The sequence below is a fragment of the Protopterus annectens genome, chromosome 2.part2 (genome assembly GCF_019279795.1).
Source record: "Protopterus annectens isolate FY-2018-M chromosome 2.part2, PAN1.0, whole genome shotgun sequence".
Classification (NCBI taxonomy): Eukaryota; Metazoa; Chordata; order Ceratodontiformes; family Protopteridae; genus Protopterus; species Protopterus annectens.
Genome location: NC_056730.1, coordinates 78,608,379 through 78,633,505, shown reverse-complemented (window position 1 = coordinate 78,633,505; position 25,127 = coordinate 78,608,379). Strand labels below are relative to the sequence as shown.

General features: G+C 44.3%; 1 protein-coding gene across 1 annotated transcript in view; it reads right to left on the bottom strand.

Annotated features, from left to right (window-relative positions):
- DDX4 (DEAD-box helicase 4) overlaps nucleotides 1-25,127 on the bottom strand; it is a 2,434,953-nt gene that overhangs the window by 197,304 nt on the left and 2,212,522 nt on the right. Inside the window, exon 22 of the mRNA XM_044063758.1 lies at nucleotides 2,816-3,092. Within this exon, the coding sequence (XP_043919693.1) occupies nucleotides 2,816-3,092 (277 nt within the window). The remainder of the gene's footprint in view (nucleotides 1-2,815; nucleotides 3,093-25,127) is intronic.

Genomic DNA, 25,127 nt, shown 5'->3' with positions numbered 1-25,127 from the left:
GGGGAATAAGAATGTACTGGCTAACTATTCAAAAGCACACACATACACTCACTAAGTACTTCTTTAACTACAAACTATATAAAGATGTAAAGGCACACCAAAGGGAAAGATAATATTAAAGGCCTATAGAAAAAAATAAGGCCAAAAATAGAAGAAATATCTCTACCAACAAGCTACAACAAGGCCATCACTATTAAAGACCATCAAAATCTAATATTTTTTAGAAATAATTTTCTTAGAAATATCAGAAAAGAATTATACTGGCCCAAGCTGTGTAAGGAAACTCTGAACTATTGCAGCAGCATACTAGATCTGGGGTAACTCTAGGTGCATCATGGGATAGGGACTTAGCCTCAAGCTGTCTGAACACACCGAGCTTTGTAGTAGGCCGACTCACAGAGGATCGGCACCAAACTCATCTGTAAGAATGAATGGCGAGATATAACAACTTCACATCATGTTTTGTAGAACCATTATAAACATTATTGCAAATCATTAGGTCTTACTGAACCATCTTTTGTTAAAATTACTTATGGGGTTTTAAATACTATAAATACTTTCCCTTAATGAGTGCTATATTGCCTCTTCAATCCAGTGTCTTATCTTGTCTGACAGTACTGCAGCTTCTATCATATGTTTTATGCTTGCTTCTGCACTACAATCATAAAATAAATAAATAATAAAGGTAGCACAAACACTCTAGCTCTCGTACTCCTTACCTGCCCTGACCATTGGTCCAATAGTCTTTGGATCTTGTTCTGCACACACCCTTCCCCTTTTCCTAAATCAAATACAAACAACAAACATGCACACATCCAGTTTATAGACGCACACTTCTTTTTGTCTTATCTTTTCCAAACAACATAATTCTGCTAGCACATGTAGGTACTCTCTTATGGCTTACTGGACTATGCACAGCACCTTAAAGTAAGAATGTGGTCAACCTACACAACATGGAAGTCCACTCCAGATTCCCTGCGCTATAATAAAACAAAACTGCAGGGGGCAGCAGGTTACTAACTTCTGCAGAGCTAATCCCTCCCTACAGAGCATGCAGTGAGCAGAAAGACGGTTAACATTTGCCCACTCGATGTCGACAGCCTGTTCTCAAATTAAGAAATGGCAGGAGGCATCTCTCTCAAATATTCATAATTTTGCAGAATGGCTAAATAATTTTTACAGCTTCCTCATAAAATGCATGGTTTCATGAAAAAAAATCACTGAGAACAGAAGTCACTGAATAATGACAGACCTGAGTTTTAAGATTTCATATCCTTCAGAAAATGCATATTAACGTGGGCAGCCTGTTTGGTTTGGTGTGCCAGTCTCTGTCACATTCGCACAGTCTTCTTCCTGGAGTCTTCAAAAAACTTACCAACACAGTAATACTGGAAAGGAATTGCATCTTTCCCTATAATCCACTCCATACCTTGGCTAGTAGTACTACTGATGCGACCGTTGTGACGTTGACTTGTCAAATTTGTTGCACTGATGCAACAGCCTCTTTTGTTAGCTGCTGCAGTTCGGGGGGGGGGGGGGTGCAGCCATAAACAGCTTTATTAAAAAAAAAAAAAGTAATCGCACAGGCAGGAAAAAAAATTGATTTGAAGGGGCCACTCCAGAATTCATGGCACCCCATTAATTGAGCCTTAAAATCGGGAAATTCCAAGGAATTTGGTACAGCTGAGAGGTACGACTCCATTACACAGTGTTCTTTTTTATATCACTGGAGCCACAAAGCAAAATTTAGGCCTTGACACTTTATGATTTTTATCTTTTTACTAGAGTCTTGTATGAGGATGATTACATCAACTTCACCCTGTACATTTCCTGACTGTGCTAAAAGGCAATGAGAAACGAGATTCTCTGAACAAAGATGAACAGGTTTCACTACAACTGATACTTTCTCCTCTGTAAGCACATTATCATGATATACAGCAAGCGTACTTGTAATACTCTACTGCTACAGAATTATTTTGTACTATAGTTAAATTAAAACGGTAGCAAGCTATGTAATAATACAGCAGCTGATGGAAGCACTAGCAGAAGAGGAAGTGCACAGATTACTTGTTTTGGTATTTAGCATTTACATATCCAATTACTGGCGGTACAGTGCAGTGAATGGGGTCCCCCATTAACTTAAATTTTGCATTACAGATTTCCTGAAAAGGTAATGGGTCAAAAGCATTCATAACAGACATATCTTTTCTATAGTTCTCAGAATAAAACACTCTCCTGTTGTTCCAGTGACGAGGACAAATATCCTGGTGGGAACAGAGGACCACTAAATGTCAAAACATTTTAAAACTCTTTCTGAAAATAAACGCATTATACAGAGTACATAAATATGAGCATTGCGGGATCACCCAATACATTTCCCATATGTGCAATACACCTTTTCTACTGACTGCAAAATCTCTTAAAAAGCAAAGCAAGTAAGTAACCCAAGATCCAGGTACAGTAATGAAAACAAAGACTGAGCTAATAATTACACAACAGGAATAATCAAGAAAAACATAAGATGACAGTGCAGACGTCGTACTTTTAAATTATCTCCCTACACAGTAAGAATCTGGAATCACTAAAGAAAAGATGAATCTACACTTGAGGAAATATAGTACTGCACACATGTAAGGACTACAAAGTTAAATCTTCACAGCACTTGGAGGAAAAAAACTGAAATGGTGATGGAACCTTTTTTTGTCTCGTGTTCAATGTCATTTAAGCAATTAAAACAGAATTTGTAGTATTATGCAGGCTATGCATACTTAGGCCATTCAGCACAATAGTTTTATAAACATTTACAAAAACTTACATCAGCAAGCACTTTCACGAGACTCTGAGCAATACTAACATCCTGAGCTTTGGTAGGATCGAAAAATGAAATAGCCTTGCCCACATTTCCACAACGTCCTGTTCGACCAATTCGGTGAACATATTCATCTATTCCTTCAGGAAGGTCAAAATTAATAACATGCTGTACATTTTCGATATCCAGTCCTCTTGCTGCCACTGATGTAGCAACCAAAATGGGGCATTTTCCTGAACGAAAATCTCTTAGAGCTTCTTCCCTCTCTCTCTGTTCCCTGTCACTAAAGGAGAGAGAAGTCAGCAATATCCCATTAACATACATCTAACAAAAACCTAGATACCCCAAATATCTTTACTTAAAAAGCAACTAATTCAGAACTCTATGGACTGATGAACCTGCTTGCAGCACTGATACAATACAAACTACACATACTTAAAATGCAACCAGTAAATATAAGCACAGCATTTTTTTAAACAGTGTGCAGAACTACCATGGGATTTCGTTTCAATTTAAATGAACTACAAATGTGGAATGCTACAAGATATTTCTAAGATCACCCAAGTCACTTGGACAAGCTACACACAATGTACTACATCATACACAAAATTGAAATAAAAAGTTATGTACTCACCATAACATTCATTCATAGACCATTCTGTTATCTATTTTCATTGTTCAACTGTTGGGTTCAGATCTGACCCGGCCGCTTCTAAATTGTAGAATTCTTCAACTCTTGAGCCCCTCCCATTTACCCATAAAGCCCCACTAACCTAATATACCTTAGATCTACTTTGCTGTCTGCATCAGTAAAATAGCAGTGGAAAATAAAAAAACGAATGGAAACTGGAGCTCAAACAAGGAACACAGGTTCCTCCAATACTCTTCAATTTCTCCAGGAGTAGAAAAAAAGGAGGGCTAGATGGACAACATATGGAACATTATGGTGAATACGGAACTTTTTAATCTGATGTCTATGTTCATTCATTCCTCAACTGTTGGGACAGAGTCCCCAGCTACCTAAATCCTGGGAGGACTCCAAGGAAGGACATTCCGGAGCACCACCAAGCCAAAGGCTGCTCATCGCCTAGATACCAGGTCCTGCTTGTAATGAGCAACAAAGGTACGAGGATTAGCCCAGGGTGCAGCGGCACAAATATCTTTTAAGGAAGTTCTGGACAAAAAGGCTGATGTAGTTGCCATAGACCTGGTGGGGAGGGCTCTGGGTAGTTTTGGCAAAGGTAAGCCCACCTTTTGATAAAGGTAATACACTCAGCCAACCATTTGGCCGGAGGAACTTTAGATACTGGTTTGTCTAATTTTTAATCGGAAAAGGGAAAAAGAAATTATGTCTTACCATAATGTTCCATCTGAGTTGTTGATCTTCTTTCTTTCATCACTGAGGGGTTCGGTTCCGAGCCCTCAGAACAGAGTCGGCCTAATACCAAGCTCGTGCCAGCAAAAAACTCTTGAGCTAAGCTTCTACCCATAGTGCCCTTCTCTGTTACCTCAGATCGAGTCTGCCCATGTTGTACTAGTAAAGCAAAGGGCATTTCTGCGCAAATGCCCTAAGACACTACTTGGACCCAAAGTATCCCCCCAGGAGCCTTTGATGGGGGAAGGAGGGTGTGGAGTGATGAACGAAAGATCAATAACACAGATGGAACGTTATGGCAAGACATAACTTCTTTATCTGACATTAATCTTCTTTCCATTCATCACTGATGGAACAGAATCCCCAGCTACCTTGTGTTCCTTGGGCGGCCCTTATGGAAGAATGTTCTTAAGCATCACACAGCCAAAGGCAGCTCTCCCTCTGGAGACCACATCCAATCTGCAATGACTGATAAAAGTATGGGGTTTAGCCTAAGTGGCTGCTGCACAGATATCATCCATAGAAGCTCTGGAATGGAAGGCTACAGATGTTACCATAGATTTAGTAAAATGGGCTTTTAACATTCTGTGGCATAGGCTCTTTTGCAAGTGAATAAATGTAGCATATGCAGTCCATTAACCATTTTAATAAGGTGACCTTAGAGACAGAATTTCCCATTCTAGGCCCAGAGAAGGAAATGAAAAGTTGGTGAGTTTTATGTATAGCTTTGGTCCTGTCCAAATAAAATCTCAATTGTCTGTGCACATCCAAGGAATGTAGACAGTATTCCCCTTTATTATAAAGATTTGGGAAAAACACTAGCAAAAGAGTGATGGAAAAGTCAAACAACTTTGGGGAGGGAGAAAGGAAGGATTTGTCCGGAGTGATGCTCTGTCCTTGTGGAAGATTAGATTGGGCCTTTTGGTGCATAATGGCTGAAGCTCAGAAATTCGTCTGGCTGACGTGATGGCTACCAGGAAAAGGGATTTCCATGACAAGAATACGAGGTCACACTTCGCTGCAGGCTCAAATGGAGGCTGAGTCAAAGACTGGAGAACTAATGTGAGGTTCCATCGCTCTATAGGTTGTCTAACTGGAGGCCTAATGTGGGAGACCCCTTTGAGAAATGATTTACATAACCGAAGTGAGATGAAGGGAGAATCATCCAACCCATTATGATAGTTTAAGATATCCACTAAATGTACTCGTATGGTAGAAGCTGCGGCTCCATCTTCGAAGAATTTAGACAGGTACTGTAAAACTGCTATGACTGGAGCAGAGTACGGATCTATCATCTTTTTCTTTGACCAAAGAGAGAACTTTTTCCATTTGTCTAGCTATAGTCTTCTGGTGGATGGTTTATGAGCGGCCAGAATAATGTCACGAACAGATGAAGTGAGGTCATCCTGCCTGGCGATTAACGGAAGTGGAGAAACCAAGCTGTCAGCCTGAGACTGGATAGGTTCAGGTGACAACCCTTGGGGGTGAGAGATTAGGTTTGTAAGAGGGTCCAGAATCCACGGTCAACATAACAGATGAGGCTGAAGGAAGAACCAGACTTGTCGAGGCCAAAAGGGGGCTATGAGGATCATTTTGCATTCCAACCAAATAGCGTTTTTATGTATCAGAGGAATGGGGGGATAGGCATATAGCAGTCCCATGGGCCAATCGTGAATCAGAGCATCCCTCGGGGACTCCCCCTTTGGGGGGAATAAGGCAAAATAGCTGCTACATTTGTTTGACGGGGAGGCGAATAGGTCGCAAACAAGGCTCGCCCCAACGGGTGAAAATTTCTGCTGCTACGTCAGATTGAGGGACCACTTGTGAGGCAGGAGGTGAGGAGCCAATCGTCCAAATACAGAAACACCTGGAATCCTTGCAGTCTCAAATGAGCTGTAACCACTGCCATGCACTTTGTGAACACTCTGGGGGGCTGTAGAGAGTCCGAATGGCAGGGCATGAAACAGGTAATGACTGGCTCCTAGCCGGAAGCGAAGTAGACTCCTGGAGCATTTGTCCATTTTGATGTGGTAATGCGCATCCCAGAGATCTATCGAGCACATCCAATCACCTTCCCTTAGAAAAGGGAGAATGTAGTGAATCGTAACCATCCGGAATTTGGTTTGGGCAACAGACTTGCTCAAATTGCTGAAATCCAGAATGGGTCTCTAAGCCCCCTGTCTTTTTTTGGCACCAAAAATAATCTTGAGTAAAATCTGGATCAACACCGGTCTGGTGGGATTAATTGGATGAATTTTTTGATGCAGCTTGTTTATTTCTGCAGCTGCTGCTTCCCTTTGACTGGGTGGAACATTTGGAAGTTTTGCTGAAGTTGTGGATAAATGGTGAGGGAAATTGTGCAATCTCTGGTTGTGGTCTTCTGCACCCAACAATCGGTGGTTATTTAATGCCAGGCAGCTTGGTGAAGAGAAAAACGACCCCTGACTGCTTCCAGAGGAAAGCAATCGAGCCACTCCTCAGGAGCGTTGATAAGGCTGCCCAGAGAATCCCTGATTATGTTGACACCCTTTGCCTCAGTAGGGGTGTCTTCCAGAATCGTTACCCCCTCTCTGCCTCTGGGGGTATCATAGCCACATGTGGCACAAAAAAAGACGACCCAGAGATTTTTTGTGCCACATTTTGCCGCTCCTTTAGTTCTTGGAAAAGGAACGTTGAGGATTGGAAAAACGTAGACCGATGGTAGACAGGGTCTTACCGTCTTGCTCACACCTGACCAGTGTCCTTTACCTTGGGGCAAAAAAGAGAAGATGCTTCAATGGGAGCATTCAGGAAGACAGACTTGAAAGGGTCCACGAAGTCGCAAGGGTGCATCCAGGCATGGCGTCTCATAACTATGGCTGAACCTGCTCTAGCCACCCCTTTGGTTTCATGTGAGAGCAGCCTCATGGACGAATTGGAGATAGATTCCAAGGTTGTGAGCTGCGAGGCAACTTTATCCCTTACCTCGTCAGATACCCGAGTGTTGCAGAGAGTTCGGAAACCAAGTCTCTTTGGAGCCTCGTAAAATGTGCCAAGTAAAAGGACCGCATGGGCAAAGGTTGCTGAAGCCAATACTCGCTTCCCTACTCTGTGCACAGCCCGGGACACACTGTTGGGTGGGTGAATAAGTATGACTCTTCAGCGAGACCTTTTTTCATGGCCGCTGCCACCACCATAGCATCGAATGGTAAACCTCTGGACCAATGCAGGTTTTCCTCAGGGGTAGAAAGCATCTCGTCAGGTCTCAGAGGGATCGACTCACCAAGTCGGGGTTCTTCCAAGCGCTCTGTTTCACAAGTTGTACTAGCTCTTCTGCAGGTGGGGTCGCACGTGAAGTAGATGGCCAGGCACAGAAAGCCTGCAGAAACACGGACTCCTCGGAAGAAGGATTCGTGGGCTTCCAGTCACCTCTCTGTTTCAACATTTCAAGAATGTCTCCAAAGGAGACATCCTCAGGGAGTGACCATGGGGACCCTTCTCAGTCATCGAAATCCGCATCCTCCGTTAGAGACTCTTTAGGGGAGTCTATGTGCTTCCTCTTGCATCATCTCTTCTGCGGGGGCTCCTCAGTGGGGGCTTCTGAGGAGGACTCTGAAGGGGGGGCACCCTGCAACGGAGGGTCCTGCAGCTTTCCTGCCCAGTGAGGTGGCCTGTGACAGCTGTAGCTCAGGGGAGAGGTCTGAGGTTCCAATGTCCGCGGAATGCTTTCAGAAGCAACTGCCCTCTCCATAGCTCGGAAAGCAGGTCCGCACGAAAAGGGATGGGAGCCCGGAAAAGAGGACAACCTCAGAACTGAGGTCACACCCCACTCCGAACCAGCTCCAGAGGATGGAGCCCCAAACAGGATCGGTGCAGACAGGACTCCTGGCAGAGAACACGGAACAGTAGAAACACTCGGAACTGTGACACGAACAGAGGAGCCTGCAGCCCAATCACGGGGTTGAGGAAGGCTTGGTTCAGCAGGGACCGAAGGCCAAAGAGACAGTCCTGGAGCCCCAGTGAGGTCCACTACAGGAGCAAAGACAGGGGACTTCTGAAAAAGACGTTAGAGCAGAAGGCTTTGGAACCGGTATGGTCAAAGGAGGAGAGTAGGATGGGATTCGTGAAGAAGTCAACCCAAGTCCTCAGGAGAATGGGTAGGTATCCCCCTGGCTGTCAACAGCTGGTCCACAATACACACCACATCAAGTTTGGAAAGGCTCCTGGTGGATCTAGTGGATACTCCCGATAGGGAGTCAGGTCGTTTTAAGAACAGACTGTACACCTGCCCTACAAATGGGTCTCTAGATGGAGAGTACTGGGTCCAAGATGTGGAATCTACCAGCACTGATGTCTCAAGTTTGGAGACCAGAAGCAGTGGTCAAATTCGTATTTATCAGGACCGTAAAAGGGCTCGGTGCCGAAGGAGCACTCGGAGCAGACGCTGACAGTTCAGTCGTAATTACAGAGAAGGCATGCACTGTACCGAAGGAGCACTCTATGGCGAAGTCAAAGTAGTCACTGTGAGGTTGATGGTCGGTGCTGGACAGAGTATCGGTGCAGACATAGGAACAGTCATAGCTGGAGCGGAAGAGGTCGGTGCCGACGAGGCAGACTTATGCTCCAAAGATAACTTTGGCACTTTAGGTTTCATGGATTTGCCCTGGTCACCAGATGGTGAAGAGGGAACTGAGTGGGACCTTTTCTTATCCATGGAGGGTTGAGACCACCATTGCAGAAAGGGCCTCTGAAAAGGACAACTTAAGTAGACCCTTCAGAATCAACTTATTTTCGCACTTGTTCAAGGCGCGCTGACTGAAACTTTGACAAATCACACAAGGGGGTTGGCACTGAAAGATGGGGCACTCCCAAACCATAAACACAATTGTCATGGGTGTCACTATTAGGAAGTTTACCCCTGCATGAAGCACGATGTTTTAACCCCAATGTACCCTTTTTATCAGACATCATGAAATTCACACACAATCCATGCAGAACACTAGAGAAAAATTTTCAAACTCTATCATCTCTAAGTCTATCTAAATATACACAATCTACAAAATGTCAAAAAAACACAACTATTTAGTTAAAAGGGAAAAAGAGAAGAAATACCAATGATGGTATTCAAGAAATACCACAAGGGTAGGGAGAAACGGCTGTACCACCAATGGTACTTAACATGTTTACCAAACTGGTAGAAACAGGAATGAAAGGTCTAAATATAGCTGAAAGATTATAGCATTATCAATGTACACCACAAGCGAAAGGAAAAAAATACAAATTGTTCTGAGAGATATTAACAACTTTTCACTTGGATGAAAGCTCTGCTGAAACATGGCTTTATGGCTATGCGGCAAACGAGATCTGAGGTAACAGGGAGAAGGCCACTATGGGTAGAAGCTTAGCTTGAGAGTTTTTGGCAGGCACGAGCTTGGTATTAGGCCAACTTAGTTCCGAGGGCTCGGATCCGAACCCATCAGTGATGGATGGAAAGATTATCATCATCAGATCAATTGTTTGGACTTTCCAAGATCCTTGCTTCTGTGAAGGCAGAAACATAACTGCCTGTGCACATCTAACAAATGCAACAAATACTCACCTTTGTTAGAAAAATATGGAAAGTACACCAGAAGACTAATGACCCTATTAATTTTGAACTCAGAAACCACTTTTGGTAAAACGGACTGGTCCGTACAGAAACCCTATCCTTGAGAAAAACTAAATAAGGAGTTTTAGAGGACAATGCTTGAAGTTAAGACACTTCTGCAAAATATAATAGCCATTAAGAAAACAGTTTTCCAGGTCAAAAATTCTACATCAGATTTAGCCAAAGGTTCACAGGCAGGGTTGAGACAAGGCCTAAACTATGATATTTAAATCCCATGGAAAAGTATGATCCTTTAAAGGAGGTCCAAGTAAAAAGGGTCCCCACATAAACACTTTGCAAAGTTTAGAGGACTCTAAAGTAGAATTATGTACTCCCAGATGAAAAGTTGGAAATGGCTGCCAATTGTACTCTAATAGTTGAGGAATCAGCACCTTCAATGACATTTGTGGCCAAAAAGTCAAGGACATTTGAAATCTGTGCTGAAAAGGGGTATACATTTTTGCTTAAGGCCCAAATAACAAATCCTTTCCATTTACTCTTGTAAATCTTCCTGGTGGAAGCTTTATGTGACATAAAATGTGATAGATGGGGGAGAACTGCCTGGGCTGTTTAGCAATCAATGGAACTAGAGAAACCATGTGGTCAACTTCAGGCCTGTTAAGTCTTGGTGAGTCATTCTTGTCAGATGAGACAGGAGATCAGGAACTGAATCCAGAATCCATGGTGGATGCAGATGATGAAGCAGAAGGGAAACCAAATCTGACGAGGCCAATAAGGGGCAATGAGGATAATTGTAAGTTATGTATTTACCATAACTTGGTATGTGTTGTCTTTCATTCCTCCTCATGGTTGGTTTACAGATCCAACTCGGATGCATTTTTTACAGACTAGGATCCAACTCTCAAGCTCCTCCCACTTCTGAGAGTAAACTGCCCTCTGACCAACTCCCTCAGATCCAGTTTGCTGCCCAAATAGCAGATTTAATAAATAAATAAATAAATAAAAATGAAAACCAGAAGCTCAAAATCAGGAACATCAGTTCCTAAAAAGTTCTCTCCAGGTCTTCTACAGTACTGGGAAGGAAGCTGTGGAGGAATGAAAGAAGACAACACATCCCAAAAGTTATGCCAAGTACATAACTTATAAATCTATCTCTTTCATTCCTCCTCATGGTTGGGTTAGAGCCCCGAGCTATACAACTCCTGGCTGGTCTCAAGGAAGGATATGACAGAGCACTGCCAAACCAAAGAAAGCTCTGCTCCTGGAAGCTGTGTAATTTTTAATGTGTGACAAAGGTTTTTAGGTTTTATAGGTTTTTGACCAAGTAGCTGCATTACAGATATCACCTAAAGATGCCCTGGAAGAAAAGGCAGATGAGGCAAACACAGACCTAGATGAGTGGGCCTTACGAGAGTGAGGCAACTGCAATCTGTTCTTGGCATAAATCAAAGTAATAGTCGGTTATCCATTTAGCAAGAGTAACTTTGGAGAATGCCTGACCTAGGTGGCTGGCTATGAGAGCACGACAAGTAATTGGTCTGACATTTGAAAGGATTTTGTCCTATGAAGATAAAAATGTAACTGCCTATGATCAAGATGATGCAACAAGCATTCTCCATTAAAAAGTTTGGGAAGAAATCTGGCAGTTGTATAGTTTGGTTGAGGTTGGATTTTATAGCCACCTTGGGCACGAAAGAAGGATTAGTAGAGAGAGACACCATATCTATGGAAAATGATAATGGAGGCTCAGAATACAACACCTGGATCTCGGAGCTTCTCTTTGTTGAAGTGATGGCTATAAGAAAGACCAGCTTCCACGAAAAACTTTACATCACAAGCACTAGCTGGTTCAAAAGGTCTTTGGGGGTAATCCTAGTAAGACCACAGTGAGCTCCCATGGTGGGGAAGGATCTTTAACTTGAGGCCTGAGGAGGAAGATTCCTTTCAAGAATGCCTTGCACAGTTTGGAGGTTGACAGAAATTGGCTCCTTCTTTGAAAAGTGATTTAAGGAAGAGAAGGATAGCAGATATCGGCACTGAAAAGGGGGTCAATGTTCCATTTCGAGGCCCAGAAGACAAATCTCTTTCATTTGCTCCCATAGATTTTCTTTGTAGCTGTGTTTATAGGAGGCTAAAATAATATCTTGGACAGAGGAAGTCAAGCCTGGACCTTCAAACAGTCACTGGAAGTGGAGAAACCTAGCAGTCAAATTTGAGGGATATCAGACTGCGGTGAAAACCCTCTACATCAGGTGAAAAAGGAGGTCCTGCTAGGGTTCCAGTATCCATGGAGGATATTTCAGACGAGACCACAGGAACAGAAACTAAATCTGACAAGGCCAATAGGGGGCAATGAGGATTACCCAGAAATTCAGATGCTTTGGGATCAATGGTAGACCGGGATAAGCGCAGAGGAGAGTGGGAGGGCCAATCATCCAGAGTGTCCCTCGAGGACTCCCCCCGGAGGGGGGGATCAGAGCGAAGTAGTTGCTATACTTGTACTAGGGGGATGCAAACAGGTCGAAGCAGGGTTGGCCCTAGTAGCTGAAGATCAAATTTGCTATTGACTGGTTGAGGGACCACTTGTAAGGGGTCAGAATGGACTTACTGAGATTGTCTGCCCAGACGTTGGATTTCCCCAGTATGTGCATTGCAAGTAGAAAACAGTCCAAAGACATCGCCCATTCCAAAACCCTCATTACCGCTCTGCACAACATGTAAAACTGCGTTCTTCCTGGTTTGTTGATGTACCAACACCACTGACATATTGTCCATGTGAATTGCAATAGTTCCTAGAAGGAGAACATACCGAAAGGCCTGCAATGTGAGGAGGACTGTTCTTATCTCCAGAACACTGATATGCAACCAAGTCCCCATGTGGGACCACTTGCCTTGGACCATCCTTCCCTCAAAATGCCCCTCACCTCAACTGGGAAGGGTCCATGGTCACCGTGGCTGAGGGGGAAGGAAGGAGGAAAGGTCTGCCTATTGTCAGGTCATCCGACAGCAACCACCACTGAAAATGTTTTCTGCAAACCAAAGTAAATTTAATAGGAACAAGTAGAGGCTGGTAGAGAACAGACCACTGAGCAGCCAGGCTTCACTGAAGTATTCGCATAAAATACCTCGCTAGAGGGAGTAAGGAAATGGCAGCCACCATAGATCAGACAGCCTGGAGTAAAAGCCTTGCCAGTGGGGAAGACTGGTTTAAGACAGCTCGAACATGACCTCTCAAAGTGTGAACACGATGTGTGGGAAGAATGGCAATCTGGTTCACTGTGTCCAAGGAAGCTTGATAAATTATAAACTTTACCGGGTTTGGTTTTGATTTTTGTCTGGTTTATGGTGATACCTAGACGGTTGGCAAGTTTGAAGAAGTAATCCCTGGCCTGGAGTAGGTGATGCCTGGCAGGGGCAGTGAAGAGCCAGTCGTCCAGATATGGAAACACCCAGAACCCCTGCAATCTCACGTCAGCCACAACTACTGCCATGCATGTGGTAAACACCCTGGGGACTGTGGTGAGTCCAAAGGGCAGAGCATGGAATTGGAAGTGACTTCCTCCCAGCCTGAAGTGCAAATGACTTCTGGAGAGTCTATTTTGATGAGATAGTACACATCCTTTAAGTCCAGTGAGAACACCTAATTGCCCTTCCGCAGTAGTGGTAGAATGGACTGAACCATAAACATTCGGAACTTGACCTTATTTATGACCAAATTCAATTTGCTTAGATAAAAAAAGGACTGGAGGTCCCCTGCTTTCTTTATCTTCCCTCATAGTACCTTTTTTTTTTTTTAGGTAATTAAAAACTTTAAAAAGTACTTCCAACATAGCAAATCAAAACCAAGAAAATCTAAAGGTATTGCTGCTCAATGTTTGGAATCTAAACTTCACTCCCTAGAAGCTCTCTTCACCCTAGAAAATGCTGATGTTTGTGTGGTCACTGAGACATGGTTTAAAGCTTCAGAGAGCACACCAACAAGGTTATAATGCCTTCCACACATTTAGATCAGCTACTTCACAGGCAGGAACTAAAAGTGGCGGTGTCTCTACATCAAAAATAAATATACTTCAAGACTTGTCAAAACAGGACAATGCACCTGAGCTGCTCCATGTTCAAATCACCCTAAGCAAAATCCAATACCACTTCCTTGCAAGATATAGGCTTCCCCTCTATGACCCAGGAAACACATACCATGTATTTAAACTTATTAGAAACACTAACCATCCAACCCAATACCATATTCATAGGTGACAATTACCTCACTATTAACTGGGAATCTTATAAGGCACAGAAATTGCTGGATTTTGTAAATACAAACTCCCTGGACCAGATAGTCAATACATCAACCAGGGATGCAACCAAACTGGACATGGTACACACTAATATGGGAGAGTGCTGCACACCTACTGTAATGTCTTCGCTGGTATGGTCAGACCACAAAATGGTCTCCTTGGAAGTAAAAATAAAACTTAGACTCCCCCCCCCCCCCCCCAGCTAAACCTGGAATATTCAGAAACGAAGACTGACCTCCTATTAAGTGATACGATGGCAAAATGTCAAGCCCCATAAACCCTGACAACACTGTTGTCTGTTCACAAAACCCCCCATACAAGCATGTTAACAGCTGCATAAATGCCGCTGCACCCACCAGGAAGAAGTAACTCAAAAAAAAGCCACCCTGGTGGAATCACAAAATCAATAGGCTGTATAACAGAAGGAAAAAAATCATGGCAAAAATTAGAAGGTGCAGCATGCAGTAGGATAAAAACAGTCACAAACTAAACATTTCAGAGGACAAATAAGTCTACCAAAGCCAAATCTGAGGTAATTTTGGCCTCCCAGGCCAAGGACAAACACACTACTTTCTTTAGCTATGTCCGCAATCTCAAAGGCAATACACAACTGTGTGAAGAGCTCACTGTAAATGAAGCCACCTATAATGAGCCACAAGATATAGCAAACCTCCCGGCTGATAACTCAGCTCCAACTTTACTCCTCTCTCCCCCATCAACCTTGCCTCAGGAAGTACCATCAAATACAACTCTCATTACTATCACTAGGAAAAAGGTCCTTAATGCTCTAAGAACAAGAGCACTGCTTCAATGGGCTCAGACAATATCCCAGGATGCCTTCTAAATAGTATGAAACACGACCTATCAGGACCTTTGAAATTACTATTTAACTGTAGTCTCCAAATAGGCTACTTGCATTATGCATGGAAAACAGCAATAGTCATCCCTCTGCACAAAGGTGGGCCATCTACAGACACAAAGATCTCACCAGTCTTGCATGTAAAGCCATGGAAAGAATCATGGAAATGATCAGAGATATAGTAAACCTCCAGACACTGGACCCAACCCAGTCTGGTTTTGTCAAGGGCAGATAATGCCTACTCAATCTGGTGGACTTCTTTGAGAAGGTAACGAAAGCAATGGATGAGGGGAACAATAGTTCACACAGCCTACCTTGATCTGGCCAAGGCATGTGACACAATATCCCACTCGAGCATTGTTGACAAACTGAAGAGATTATGCACAAACTTGTATGTCACCTGGTAGATAGCTAACTGGCTCACAGACAAGACCCAGGAAGTTAAAATTGGGGAGTCCACCTCTAAAAACATGCCAGTCTCAAGCGGAATCCCTCAGGGATCAGTCCTTGGACTGCTCTTTTTAGTGGATTTACTTCTCTGAAGTAAAGGCTAATGTCAGTGGTCTCTGGCTGACTAAATTCGCAGATTGCAAATTAGGAGCTTTCATTCAATACCATACCGACACAAATGTTCTCCAGGACGGGCTGACACAGAAACAACTGGTGTCAAATCGATGGATTAAAACTAAATGCCAAGAAATGCATAAAGTATTCTTTGGAAGTCATCCACCCCTGGTAATGATAATATTGACAACACACCCCTTAGAGTTGACCCAATAGTCAGGGACTTGGGCACACGCAGACAATCTACCTTTGACCATCACATGTCTACAGTAGTGAGGAAATCATTCTATGTTGCGCAACTTATAAACAGAGGTATGGCAACAAAGTTATTGGTCCACTGTATTCGGCATTCATCACACCTATCAGAGAACAATGCCCCCTTTGGTAAGTACTTAACCAGGCATATCCAACAACTGGAACGTCCACAGAGGTTCCTCATTAAAAGAATAAAGGGCATACGCAAAATGTCCTATTGCAGACTACCTCAAGGCCCTATCCTTGTATTTTGTCTCCTACAGGCTTTTGAGGGAGATCTATGCCTGGCATACACGGCACTGTCAGACCCACTCTGATGGAATGCCTGCATAATCACAAAAACAGCACCAGAATTTCCCATTCTAAAGACTTAAACCTTGCCTGTGATATAAATAGGACTTGCTGGAAATAGAGGTATGTATCCCAGAGACTACCCAGTCAATGAACAGGCTCCCCCATCCAAATGGAGCAGAGTTCCTCTCTAACCCAGTTCAAGTGCACCTTTGACAACTGGATGAGGAACAGGAAATTCATCCCTGGTTTGACACTTGTGTCTCTAATGGACACAGGCAACCTGCAAATGGTTCATCTTCCAAGCCAGTGCTTGTAAGTCTTTAACTCCCAAACCCTGCTTAAACTTATCAAGGGCATCAGAACCTGTCACAGATTTGGGATGCATGGCTAGGCTTAAAAATGCCCTTGTGGTTGTTAGCCTAGTAAATGCTTAGGAACCTATGACTAAAATAAAAGATACCAAGTTCCGAATCCTTCTTATTCAGTTGGGACCTCTTGGATGACTTTTTGGCAGTAGATTTAGGATTCCTGCTACTGCGTACTCCCTCCGACTAGGTGGATCATCAGGGAGTCTTCTCGGACCTCTCTGGTGGAGGAAGAAGGGAATATAACCACCTCTGGATACAATCTTTAGCAACCATTTGTTCTAAGTTATATTGGTCCAGGCAGCAGGGTGCATACAAGAATGACCCCCCCTCCCCCGACTACAACCACAGATGACCAGTTGGGCAGTGCTTCAGGCGGCCTGATGTTGTCCAGAGAAAGGGTCCCTGAAACAGTGATTCTGCAGACTCCCGCTGCCCCTACTGCATCTCCCACTGAAACCTCCTCCTCTGCCTCTAGAGGAAGACTCCCCCCATGCTGAACTTGGGAAGATCCCCCCCCCCACAAGGTTTTTGGAACCAGGCTTTTTTCCCAGTGCACTGGTTTCTAGAAAAAGTGCTCTGAGGAGTTGAAAACATGACCCCGATGGCAGACAAGTTCTTCCCTTCCTGTTCACTGTGGGTTAGGGTCTCTGATCAATGGACCGAAAAGGGAGGCTCCATCAAACAAGGCGTTGACAAAGGACGCCATAAAAGGTTCCACGAAATCACAAAGCCTCATCCAGGCACGTCTCCTAATACCAATGCCTGAGCGGGCTGCCCATGAGGCACCACTATGGAGTGGGAGATGAGACTCATGGAAGAAATTGACAAGGATGAGAGAGTTACCAGTTGGGGGGGGGGGTCCTTTTTGAAGTCCTCTGCCAACAAGATCTCTGCCAGAGAGTTCTTTCACCGGTTCCCTCTATAATTGAGTAAAGTGTGCCAAAGTAGTTTAACGCTCTCAGTGAAAAAGTGGTTGAGGCATAAACGTGCTTACCAAACTTTACCATCACTCTGGACTCCCTGTTCTATTGGTGGACAGTTCAGCTAGCTCCTTTATGGTAACCTGCTGCCGCCACAACCATGGCATCAACTGGAATACCCTTGGTCGAATAAGGTCTGTTCTTACAGGGAGATAAAATTTATCTGGGCATTTGGGAATCTGTTCAATAAATTCTGGCACCTTCCAGGCCCGGCACGACACCAAATTCACAAGTTCGGCCGGGGGACCACCAAGGATGTAGATGGACTCGTCCCAAAAGCCTCCAAAAACTTGGACTCTCTGGAGGAAGGCGTATGGACCAACCAAACATCTCTCCCCCTCAGGATCTCTAAAATGTATGCAAAACAGACATCCTCCAGTGGTGATCCGGGGTGTCCTTCCCTTTCATCAAAATCCCTGTCCTCTGTGACGTACTCCAAAGGGGAGCCAATCTACATCCTTTTGCATGTCCTCTTACAAAGACTCTCCTCTGTGGGGTGTTCAATGGAGGCCTCGGAAAAAGAGAGAACTCCCTCTGGGGTTAGAGTTTGGAAGCAAGTCTGGACGGGCTGACTCTGGACAATTATGACCAGCTCCAGTCTCTTTCCCAAGGGGAGTTGACAGGAAAGGTCACAGCTCAGAGACCTGACCCTATGGCAAAGAAGGCCCTTTCTACAACTTGGAATGTTGAGGAGCCCTGAGAATCCCTCCCCAATTCCAATAGAGGTGAGGCTACTGAGGAAGAAAGGGCAGGAATTACCAAGCCCTGGGTTCCAAGGAGAATCGGATCCAAAGCGCTGAGTGGAAGAGATGGCTCTGACATAGTTGGAACTGAACCCCTCCCCCAGGAACTGATTGGGACATCCTGGATCAGAGACCCACTGCAATCAGACAACAGCAAAGCAGAGGAAGTCAGAGTGGTGGTCGGAGTGGAGGAAGGGTAGCTTCTCATACTCTACCCCGGCACTCTCGGTTGGCTACAACCCTGAGACTCCGATACCAAGGGGCAGATCGGAGAAGATTGAGCTTGAAGGGAAACACTTGATTCCACAGAGGATGAAGTGGAGAAGACCCGCAACTGATTTGAATCTTGAAAATCTTCCTAATCATCCTGTCCATGTCAACCTATGAAAAGCTCCTAGAAGAAGCCATTGATGGGGGCCTAGAGTGCCCAAGTGAAGGAACAGTCTATGCCCAGCTCTGCTGTAGGACCCCTAGCTATCGGATGTGTAGTCTTAGGATCTGTAGTGGAAGGAGTGGCTTCGGGAGAACTGGAGATTAGACAAAGTACTGGTCTGATCCGAAAAGTGCTTCGGATCCACCAGAGCAGATAGATCTGAGCCTGTCGGATCAGAAGGTCTTGAAGTTTTGGAAGGTGGCTCTGAAGACGCCCCCGAGGACTTGTGAGGGCACTGCTTGGAGTCGGATGACCCTGCCACATTCTTGGAAGGGGTCTGAGCCCCTTGAGAGGAACATGAAGCATGCAAGAAGCTCTTGAGAATTAACTTATTTTTGCAGTCGGCTATAGCCCTGGGATTGAAGCTCTCACAGATGGAGCATGCTGACTGCAGATGTTCAGGGCCAAGGCAACAGACAAAGCATGCACATCTGAATGCATACATTTTCAGCCACATTCAGACCACCTCTTGAAAAAGACATGTTCCCAAGCACCAAACATAACTAAAAACACTACCACAGCAAAAAGACAGAATCACTTTACAACTCAAAAAAAATTAGCTAGCGCTACATATCCAACTACTCTTTTTCATTTGTTTTTTAAACAGCAACAACAACCAAGCATCGAGAAAGTGAAAGCCTACAACCAACACCTAGGAGAGGAAAGACAAAAGGCAGGCAAAGACAAACAGTCAAGCTCTGAGAAAAAGTGAAGGCTTCTAACTTTACACTACACTGGAGGGGAGGGGAAAAAAAAGACAGCAAAAGGACAGAAAAAGCACTTACCCGAACCTGATGAAAAATATCAATCCAACTGCAAAAGACTTGACCAAAAAGCTAGAGACTCAATAACCACATCTGGCACTACTGGAGGCAAATGTGATCTGGTGGAGTTACAGAGCAGCGATTATGGGAAGTGGGAGGAGCTTGAGACTTGGATCCTAGCCTGTAAAAAATGTGGCCAAGTTAGATCAGAGGGTTGGATCCTTAACTCAACCATGAGAAGGAATGAGAAAAGATCAAATCCATGCTCTTCAATCAAGATGATTTCTATAGGAATTTTGGAAAAAGGGGTAATGGGGAATAGGCATAAAAGAAACTGGGTGGACCAAGCGTGAAGTACAGTATCACTCAGTGACTCCCCCGGTGGTGGGATTGGGGCAAAGAAAGTACAGTTTTGTACCTACCATAAATGTAGATGTTCGAGGATCCACATTGCTGCAGTCCTAACTATTGGGTAGTCCGCTGTCCAGTCGGCCCGAATACCAAAGTATATGGCTGACGTCGGTCAAGGCGCATTAGACTGACGTCAGTACGTCAGGGTACTAATGCGCATGACCGACGTCATATCCTCAGTCTTTTCTTGCCCCAGATGTCAGAAGACCCTAAAAAGACAAGGCCAATACCAAAAACTCCAAACATACCTGCACCAAAAATATGTACAATATATACAAAAGTACCAGAATATAACCTCACCTACACAACCACCCCTAAACACAGAGGGGAAGGAGGGAGGGTAAATTGGACTGCAGCAATGTGGATCCTCGAACATCTACATTTATGGTAGGTACAAAACTGTACTATGTTCTTCATTCCACACTGCTGCAGTCCTAACTATTGGGTAGAATCCCAAAGCAGAGGTAAGGGAGGCTGGCAAATCATAAGGAAACAGGAGCTGACAACATGCCTTGCAAAATAGCTGTGGCAAAACCAGCCCTAGACTTAGAGTAGAGAGGAAGGTGATAATGCTTAGAGAAAGTATGCACTGAACTCCAAGTAGCTGCCTCCAAAATATCCTTAGTTGCCACCCCCCTTAGAAATGCTGTTGAAGTGGCAGTAGCCCTAGTGGAATGAGGCCTAATCCCAGCTGGAACCTCCTTGCCATGATGGGAATAACAAAATGCAATGCAAAACCCAATCCACCTAGAAATAGTTTGTTTTGACACAGGCTTGCCCTGAACTCAAAGCAAAAGAAACAAACAACTGCTGAGACTGCCTAAAATCCTTAGTCCTGCTTAAATAATAACGCAACTGCCTGTGTACATCTAAAGTGTGCAAAATCTTTTCCCCTTTATTTTGGGGATCTGCATAAAAGTAGGCAAATGAATAGTTTGGTTTAAAGCCACACTAGAAACCACCTTAGGCATAAAGGAAGGATTAGTACGTAATGATACCCTATCCTTATGAAAAATCAAAAAAGGCTCAACCGCCATAAGGGCCTGCAACTCAGAAACCCTTCTTGCAGAAGTAATGGCCAACAAAAAGCAGTCTTCCATGACAAGTATTTCAAGTCAGCAGTAGCCGCAGGCTCAAAAGGTTGTAGAGTAAGTTTCTCCAACACAAAATTGAGATCCCAAGCAGGAGTAGGAGCTCTACGTGGGGGTCTTATATTCTTTGCCCTCTAAGAAATTGCTTGAACAAAGGATGCGAAAACAATGGTGGATCACAATCATAGTGAGCTGAAATTGCTGCAGCATGAATCTTAATGGAAGAGAAAGACAAACCTTTGTCCAATAACTCAGTAAGATATTGAAGAGCCACACTCAAATTAGGCTCAGAAATCTCCAAATTGTTTGCTGCACTCCAAAATAAAAATCTCTTCCATTTTTCTGAGTACACCTTCCTTGTACTAGGTCTTCTGGCTTCCATAATCACATTTAAAACTTGTTGAGGAAGTTGAGACCTGCCGTGTTTCAAAACAGAATATGCCAGGCTGTTAGATGAAGAGAGTGGAGCTTGACATTGAGCAGGTGACCGTCCCTCTGAGACAACAGGTGTGGAATCAAAGGTAAAGGCCATGGAGGTTTCCTTACCAGACTCCTCAGTAATGGGTACCAGTGTTGCAGAGGCCAATCTGGAGCTATTAAAATCATCCTTGGCTTGTCTTGTCTGACCTTTAGGAGCACCTTTGGGAGAAGAGGCAGAGGTGGAAAGGCATACACATGAAGATTTTTCCAACTGAAAGAAAGAGCATCCACTTTCCAAGCTGTGTGATGAAACCTCTTTGTGCAAAACTTTGGCAGCTGGTGGTTTAGTGGAGAAGCGAACAGATCTATGTCTGGAGTTCCCCATGACACTGTCAATTTGTGAAATACATGAAGATTCAGTTTCCACTCGTGGGGATCCATGATTTGTCTGCTTAACACATCTGCTAAGGAGTTCTGTGCTCCTGGCAGAAACCTTGCCTGAAGAGTTAGTTGCAAGCTGAGCGCAGTCTCCCATAAAATCATTGCTTGCCTGCACAACGGGTAAGAATGTGTTCCCCCTTGTTTGTTGATGTACCACATGACAGTTGTGTTGTCTGTTAGAATCAACACCTGCCCTGGAAGAAGTAACTTCTTGAAAGCCATTAATGCAAACTGGACTGCTAACATCTCTTTCATGTTGATATGTAGATGCTGTAGTCTGGCAGGCCACTTGTCTTGTATCCACTTTCCATTTAGATGAGCTCCCCAAGCAATGTCTGAGGCATCTGTCGTTAGAATCTGACTCGCCTCTGGCCGGGTCACAGAGAGTCCCTTGTTTAGGTGACATTCCTGAGCCCACCACAAAAATTCCTTTTGAATGCAAGGTATTATTTGAATGACAGTGTCCAATTCCTGGCAGTGCTGTGTCCATACATTTTTGAGATACCATTGCAGCTTCCTCATATGCAGTTTGGCATTGGGAAGCACCAGAATACAAGATGCCATGAACCCTAAGGCTTGAAGGACTGTCCTTGCAGTCAGCCCGGACTGAAGAGATAGGTGATGAAAGTAACTGGAAAGATTCTTTTGTTTGTCCGGGGTTAAAAAGGCCATCTGGGCTGCTGTATTCAGTCTCACACCCAGAAAGCACATATCTTGAGAGGGTACTAGACTGGACTTTATTTCGTTCACAGAATACCCTAGGCATCTTAGCACTGCTATCACATATTCCAAATGCTGTAAAAGGTCTTCCTTTTCTTGAGCCAGAATCAGGCAGTCGTCCAAGTAAGGATAGATTTGAATTCCTTTTAGTCTGAAGTAAGCTATCACTGGAGCCAGAACCTTTGTGAATACTCTGGGCGCAGTAGATAAGCCAAAGGGCAATGCAGAGAACTGATGATGAGAATTTCCAGCTCGAAAATGCAGATACTTCCTGCAACTTAGTCTGATAGGCACATGAAGGTAAGCTTCCTTGAGATCTAAAGTTACCATCCAGTGATCTTTGCCCAGCAGAGGTAAAAGCTGTTGTAACGTCAACATTTTGAACTTGGGAATGTCCAGATAAGTGTTGAGGATAGATAAATCCAAAATTGGTCTCCACGTGTTCCCCTTCTTCGGTACTAGGAACAGGCGAGAATAAAATCCTAGGCCCCTTTCTGGCACAGGAACTGGCTGAATGGCCCCTATTTGGAGCAACAGAGAAATTTGCTTGTGAGCCTCTTGTCTTTGTAGAGGAGGAATGTCTGGCATGCCTTTGAAAGGAGGCAAGGTATGGAAATAAAACCTGTAACCGTGGTGAATGATATCCAGAACCCATCTGTCTTGGGTAATTAAATCCCAATTTTCTTTGAAAAGAGACAGCCGTCTTCCCAAAGGTGCTGCCAGGCGAGAATGTACTGGCAGCTGAAAAGGCAGGTCATTGGGTCTGTTTACGAAAGGACTGACCCCTGCCCTCACCAGAAGTCTGAGCAGGTGAACTCCCTGTTCTAGGCCTAAAAGAACCTTGAGCTCTGCCCCTACCACGTCTAGACCTACCCCTAGACTGGGAATCATAAGCAGGATATGTCCATCCCTTAGTAGGCCAATTTCTACTAAACTTTGGAGGCTGCACCTGCAAAAAATCCTTAACAGTTTGCATAGACTTAGCCTTGTCCTCCATTTTCTTTAAAACTGCTTCCACAGGCGAACCAAACAACACATCAGACTGTAAAGGAGCATCCAAAATCCTTGTCTTAACATGCTCAGCTAAATTCTGATCTCTCAACCAGGCGTGCCTACGAAGAACAGAACCAGTGGCAGCCACCCTCGAGGAGGCCTGCACAGCATCAAAACCACACTGCAAGGAATGCTTACCCACCTGTTCAGACACATGAACTAAATCCTGCAACTCTTTACACTCAATACCTTCAGCCAGAGCATCCACCTTAGACTTCAATTGTGAAAGGAGATAATTCTGATATTTTAACATGTGAAACTGACAATTCAACGCCCTCATGGCTAAAGTGGAAGAAGTATACACTTTCTTTCCCCATCTATCCAAAGCCCTTGCCTCTTTATCAGGAGGAACAGGATTCTTAACAACAGAAGCCTTCACACCTTTAGGCCCCTGAGAGACAGTTTCGGGTCTGCCCTAGGACTCTTAAAAGATACTTATGAGCCTCAGGCACCCTATAGTACCTATCCGGTTTAACTGGGGCAGGAGGCAAAGAATCAGGATTCAGGGAAGCCTCTGCAAAACATCTTCTACCACATTCAGAACAGGAGGTATAGCTAAAGGCCTATGCTGGGGTAAAACAAGAATTCCCTAAGCCTCTTCCTGGAATCAGAGAAATCTTGACCTTCCCATTTAAAATGCTCCCTCATGGAATGCAGAGTCTCTGAAAATGAAAAATCCTCAGGAGGTGAAGCTGAAGGAGTAGAATCATCCACATCAGAATCAGAATAAGGAGGATACTCCTGCAAGTCTTCAGCCGAAGACTCAGAAGCCTCCGAACATTGCTCAAAACTCTCAAACTCAGGTTCCACCCTAGGCCTCTTATCAGGAGGGGGCATAGAACCTCTAATCATAGTAATCAAATCCTCTGCCATTTTTAGCATATGCTTCTTAGGCAAAGACCCGGACACACTCGGAGAAACCCCCACTGAAGCTAAACTAGGCCTGCCTCTTAAAGAAGCCTTGGAAACAGAAGGGGAGGCCCTAACCACCTTAGGAAGAGGGGAAAGAACAGCCACCTGAGAAGCCCCTTCAGCCTGGCCTACTTCCTGAGAGGACACATCCTGTAACAGTAAAGTCTCTCCCTGAGACTCCAAAGAAACTCCTGGCAAAACCTCCGGCTCCACTGAGCCTTCTAAAGAACCGCCGTCCGGGACTGTCGGTTCCTCCACTCTAGGCTTTGCTGCTTTGTCCTTGCGCTTTTGGCGAAGCGCCGGAGCATCCGGCGGCATTTTATAATTACAACGCTTCCCAAAACTAACCTGGCACAGTCTAACCTTCTCTTAATAGTGCGTTTGTTAAATCTAGCACAAGAGCGGCATCCAACAACGTCGTGCTCAGACCCTAAACAAGGTATACACAAAGTATGGTAATCCCTATGAGGTATCTGTTTCCCACAAGAAATACAGTTATTCACTTTTTCTGACATCCGGTTAAATACTGAGGCAAGAAAAAACCAAAATATTCCCAACGGGTACTTAGCCAACTTTGATTCGGTCTGAAACTCTGACTTCAGAAACTTTCAGAACGCCAACCTGCACTCGCAAAACTGCTTCTGCATCGGACCATGCGGCAAAAAAGACTGAGGATATGACGTCGGTCATGCGCATTAGTACCCTGACGTACTGACGTCAGTCTAATGCGCCTTGACCGACGTCAGCCATATA